Source organism: Arachis ipaensis, chromosome B04 (assembly GCF_000816755.2).
Source record: "Arachis ipaensis cultivar K30076 chromosome B04, Araip1.1, whole genome shotgun sequence".
In the NCBI taxonomy this organism is placed as follows: domain Eukaryota; kingdom Viridiplantae; phylum Streptophyta; class Magnoliopsida; order Fabales; family Fabaceae; genus Arachis; species Arachis ipaensis.
In genome coordinates this window covers 20,009,031-20,014,042 of record NC_029788.2, presented here as the reverse complement: position 1 = coordinate 20,014,042, position 5,012 = coordinate 20,009,031, and the positions used below count along the sequence as shown (strand labels likewise).

The following is a 5,012-nucleotide window of genomic DNA, read 5'->3' as shown; positions in this document are numbered from 1 at the left end:
TTAGTGTTTTGTAACCATCAATTAGTCATCAATAATATTTTTAATGGTGTGAGATTACATCTAATGATAAAAAATCATCTATTTTTATTTTGATGGTTAAATGTTGGCCAGAAAACACAAGAATTTCTGGCTTATTAAAAACAAAAGAACAGTAGCACACAGTTTTGATTCATTCAGTGGAAAAATACTAATGAAGATTGAAGACACAGTATTTAAAAGGTTTTATAACACAAAGAACATGCAACCAATCAAAAAGACCAAACGCACGACACGTTAGTTTTGGTAGATGATGATGATCCAACCAATAAATACAATTTGACTCTACATGACGTTAGAAATATGAAAACAAAAAAGGGTTAGAAGAGCAATATTTTTAGTAAAGAAAAATAAAAGATATTTAATGTCAATTTAAATATAAGACAAAAATATTGTAAGAAAGGAATTTAACAATGTATGTATGTAGAGTGGAAATATATTACAATGCTTTTAATTTGTGAGGCACTACATTCATTAGACTTTGTTATAGCCAATATAAACTGAAACCAATTCCTATCAAGGGAAATTGAACTACTATTGGCTTTCGTTCTCACTGGATTGAGTGGATTCTCCTTATCTTTCTCCTTGGTGTATATATAGCTAATTAAATAACACAATACACAAGTAGCAGACATGGCTACTTATTTTCCATCATTTATTGACAATACTGCACTCTTTCACATAACACAAACCATACTTCCTTCAATCTTCATTCATTTCTCTGCCAATTCCCACACAATCCAAGAAACTGTAAACCCAACCACCACCGCTTCCCAACCTTCTAACATTAACTTTACCTTACTTTTTTCATTATCAAATATTACTATCAACTTCATTCTTCTTCTCACAAACTAAACACCATCACCATCATCATTATTAAACCTTTCACTAATGATACTACTACTACTATTCTTCTTCCTGGGCCTTTCTAATGGCGCCAACAACGTAACTGAAACTACTCTCAAGGTTCTTTTGGACGTGAAATCATCGTTTCTTCAAGACCCACTGAAGGTGCTGGCGGATTGGAGATTCAACAACACTAACTACTGTTCATGGAATGGAATCACATGCAATGATGATAAAACCGTCGTGGGAATCAACCTATCTTCCTCTTCACTCAATGGCTCAATATCACCGTCACTCTCTCGTTTACAATCTCTTCTTCATCTTGACCTCTCTTCTAACGGTCTTGTGGGTCCCATCCCTGTCACTCTCACTAACCTCACTTCATTGGAGTCGCTTCTTCTTCTCTCCAACCAACTCACCGGTCACGTTCCCGCCGAGTTCGGCTCCATGCTCGCTCTCCGAATCCTCAAACTCGGTGATAACCTACTCACTGGTTTTATTCCTCCTTCGCTTGGGAACCTCGTCAAGCTTAACTTTCTTGGACTCGCCTATAACGCACTCGCTGGAACGATTCCAACTCATCTGGGTCGACTCACCGAGTTGCAGCAGCTGGTTCTTAAGGGAAATATGTTGACGGGGACGATTCCCGTTGAGTTAGGGAACTGCTCCAATCTCCAGATACTCAACCTTGCAAGTAACAAGCTGACGGGTCAGTTACCGAGTCAACTCGGGGAGCTGAGTGAACTCACTGACTTGGTCCTCATGGATAACCAGTTTGTGGGTAACATTCCAAAGTCTCTTTTTCAACTGGGCAAGCTTCAAATTCTGGACTTGTCGATGAACAATCTCACTGGAGAGATTCCAGGTGAGTTTGGAAACTTGAGAGAGTTACAGAACTTGAGTCTCTCTTGGAACCAGTTTCATGGTAGTACTATTCCCAGTACTATGTGTTCCAATAATGCATCAAAGTTGGTGTCTTTGAGTATTTCAGATTGTGGGCTTCATGGTGTGATTCCAATTGAGTTAGCTGAGTGTGTATCATTGAAGGTTCTTGATTTGGCTAATAACTCTCTCAGTGGTTCAATCTCTCCCTTCATTATTGGGAACCTTACAAATTTGGAGGAAATTTATTTGTACAGAAACAAGTTGAATGGTTCTTTTCCTAGAGAGATTGGGAAGCTTGGCAAGTTGCAAAGTTTATCCCTTTTTGAGAATCAGTTATCTGGGCAGATACCTTTGGAGATTGGTAACTGTCTAGGGTTGCAATTAATTGATCTTTTTGGGAACCAATTCAGTGGTGGGATTCCAATCACTATTGGAAGGCTTAAAGAGTTGAATTGGTTTCACCTTAGGAATAATAACCTTGAGGGGAAAATTCCTGCCACACTTGGTAACTGTCAAAAGATGAAGATGATTGATCTGGCAAATAATCAACTATCAGGTTCAATTCCGGCAACATTAGGGTTCCTGAGAGGATTGGATCAGCTCATGCTATACAACAATTCTCTTGAAGGCAATCTTCCTCACCAGCTTGCAAATGTAGCAAACTTGACAAGAGTGAACCTTTCAAGGAACAAGCTTAATGGTAGTTTGGCTCCATTGTGTAGCTCAAGTTCATTTCTTTCCTTTGATGTAACTGATAATAAATTTGATGGTGTGATTCCTTTTCAATTGGGAAATTCACATTCTCTTGATAGGCTCAGATTAGGTAACAATAGATTTTCTGGTGAAATTCCAAGGACATTGGGGAAAATCACTGAGATGACATTGTTAGACTTATCAAGAAACTCATTCTCTGGACCAATACCAGATGAGCTTTCCTTGTGTCACAATCTTTCCCACATTGATCTGAACAACAATTCGCTGACCGGACAGATACCATCGTGGCTCGGAACCTTGCCGGAACTGGGAGAGCTTAAGCTCTCGTTCAATCAACTTTCTGGGTCTCTTCCATTAGGCCTATTCAATTGTACAAAGTTGCTAGTACTCTGCCTTGATGGAAATTCCCTTAATGGAAGCCTCCCAGGGCATATTGGTAATCTTACATCACTGAATGTCCTTAGGCTTGGCCAAAACAATCTCACTGGGTCAATTCCTCAAACAGTTGGTAGGCTAATCAACCTTTATGAGCTGCAGCTTTCAAGAAATGGATTCAGTGGTGAGATTCCATTTGAGATTGGAAACCTCCAGAATCTTCAGAACATTCTGGACCTCAGTTACAATAATCTCTCTGGTGAGATCCCAAGTTCAATTCGTTCGCTTTTGAAATTGCAAGCTCTTAATCTTTCCCACAATCAACTCAGTGGTGGAGTCCCTCTGCTGCTTGGTGAAATGTCAAGCTTGGATCAACTTGATCTCTCTTACAATAATTTACAAGGCCAGCTGGATATGCAATTCCGCCGCCGCTGGCCTTTGGAAGCTTTTGCCGGGAACCTTCGCCTTTGCGGCGCCTCTAAGTGCTGCAAAGGCAATGGTTACAGCAATAAGCTACCAATGATGAGTCTGTCAGCACTAGTTATAGTCTCTTCCGTTTCAAGTATTGTTGCAATTGCAATACTAATGTTTGCAGGCAGAGTTTTCCTTAAAAACAAGCAAGAAATTTTTAGGAAGTTTGGTGAAGTGAATTGCATTTACTCCTCTTCTTCACATGCAAAGAAGCGGTTTCTGCTTCCTCTTAACATTGGTGGGAACCGAGAATTCAGGTGGGAAGATATCATGGATGCTACAAACAATCTAAGTGAGGAATTCATCATTGGTTCTGGAGGTTCCGGGACGGTGTACCGAGCCGAATGGGCCACCGGAGAGACAGTAGCTGTGAAGAAGATTTCATTCAAAGATGAGTATCTCTTAAACAAGAGCTTCATAAGAGAAATGAAGACTTTGGGGAGGATTAGGCATAGACATTTGGTGAAACTGATTGGTTGTTGTAGCGACAGAAAGAAAGGATGTTCAGGTTGGAATCTGCTGATATATGAGTACATGAAGAATGGGAGTGTGTGGGATTGGCTTCATGGAAGAACATTGAAGGAAAAAGGGATTCTTGATTGGGATGCAAGGTTCAGAATTGCTGTGGGATTGGCTCATGGATTAGAGTACCTTCATCATGATTGTGTTCCAAAGATTATTCATAGGGACATCAAGACCAGTAACATATTGCTGGATTCAAATATGGATGCACATTTGGGAGATTTTGGACTTGCAAAAGCACTCATTGACAATTCTGACTCCACTTCCTGTTTTGCTGGCTCTTATGGTTACATAGCCCCTGGTAATAATCACCATGCTGCTCATTATAACTCTTCTTTCTCTCAAATTGTTTTATCCAACTTATTATTTTTTACCAAAGATGTCCAACTCATTTAGTAGGATCAAACTTAGTTGAATAACAATTACATAGGTTTGTTAGGACTTAGAATTATAGCAATAGTAGAATTGTTACTTGATGAGGAAGTTAACTAATATTGGGATATTGTCCATCAGAGTATGCATACACAATGAAGGCAACAGAGAAGAGTGACGTGTACAGTATGGGAATTGTGTTTATGGAACTTGTAAGTGGCAAAATGCCAACAGATGAAGCTTTCAGGGGAAACATGGACATGGTGAGATGGGTGGAGATGCACTTCCACAACCAAGATGCCGCCATGCGTCAGGAGCTCATAGATCCTGAGCTGAAGCCGTCTTTACCCACGGAGGAGTTCGCGGCGTTCCAAGTGGTTGAGATAGCCATGCAGTGTACAAAAACTGCACCACAGGAGAGGCCATCTTCAAGGCAAGTTTGTGATCTTCTTCAGCATGTTGCCAAAAACAAGAGATTCAAATTTGAGAAGAAGGAACATTGGGAGTCAACACAAGTGATTTGAGTTTTCCTTCCACTATATGGATTAATTAAAAGGGTAGGCATGCTTAGTAATTTCATGTTATTTAAGGATTTAAACTTTAAAGACATAATTTATCAGAGGGAGTTTTGGTATGATCATTTGTTTCATGCAGCGAAATCTAATAGTACAAGGTTTAGTTAATTTTCACTGGTTTTTTGGTTTCCCTAGTAATTTTTATTGTTTCAATCATCTTACGTTCCAAAAGTAATTCTAACTAGTTTTATTGGGAGACTACTCCGATATAAAAAC

The 5,012-nt window shown here is 39.5% G+C and overlaps 1 protein-coding gene across 1 annotated transcript; it reads left to right on the top strand.

Annotated features, from left to right (window-relative positions):
• Positions 466-4,926, top strand: LOC107639090 (LRR receptor-like serine/threonine-protein kinase GSO1). Its single transcript, XM_016342508.2, has 2 exons — positions 466-4,150; positions 4,363-4,926. The coding sequence occupies exons 1-2, from the start codon at positions 928-930 to the stop codon at positions 4,743-4,745; spliced, it is 3,606 nt and encodes a 1,201-aa protein (XP_016197994.1). The 5' UTR covers positions 466-927; the 3' UTR covers positions 4,746-4,926.

What these genes read in the sequence shown, in the direction of transcription:
- LOC107639090 (XM_016342508.2), top strand. Translation starts at nt 928, where the DNA reads ATGATACTACTACTACTATTCTTCTTCCTGGGCCTTTCTAATGGCGCC. An exon ending in TTATGGTTACATAGCCCCTG is followed by an intron (nt 4,151 to 4,362) that starts GTAATAATCACC and finishes ATTGTCCATCAG; the next exon opens with AGTATGCATACACAATGAAG.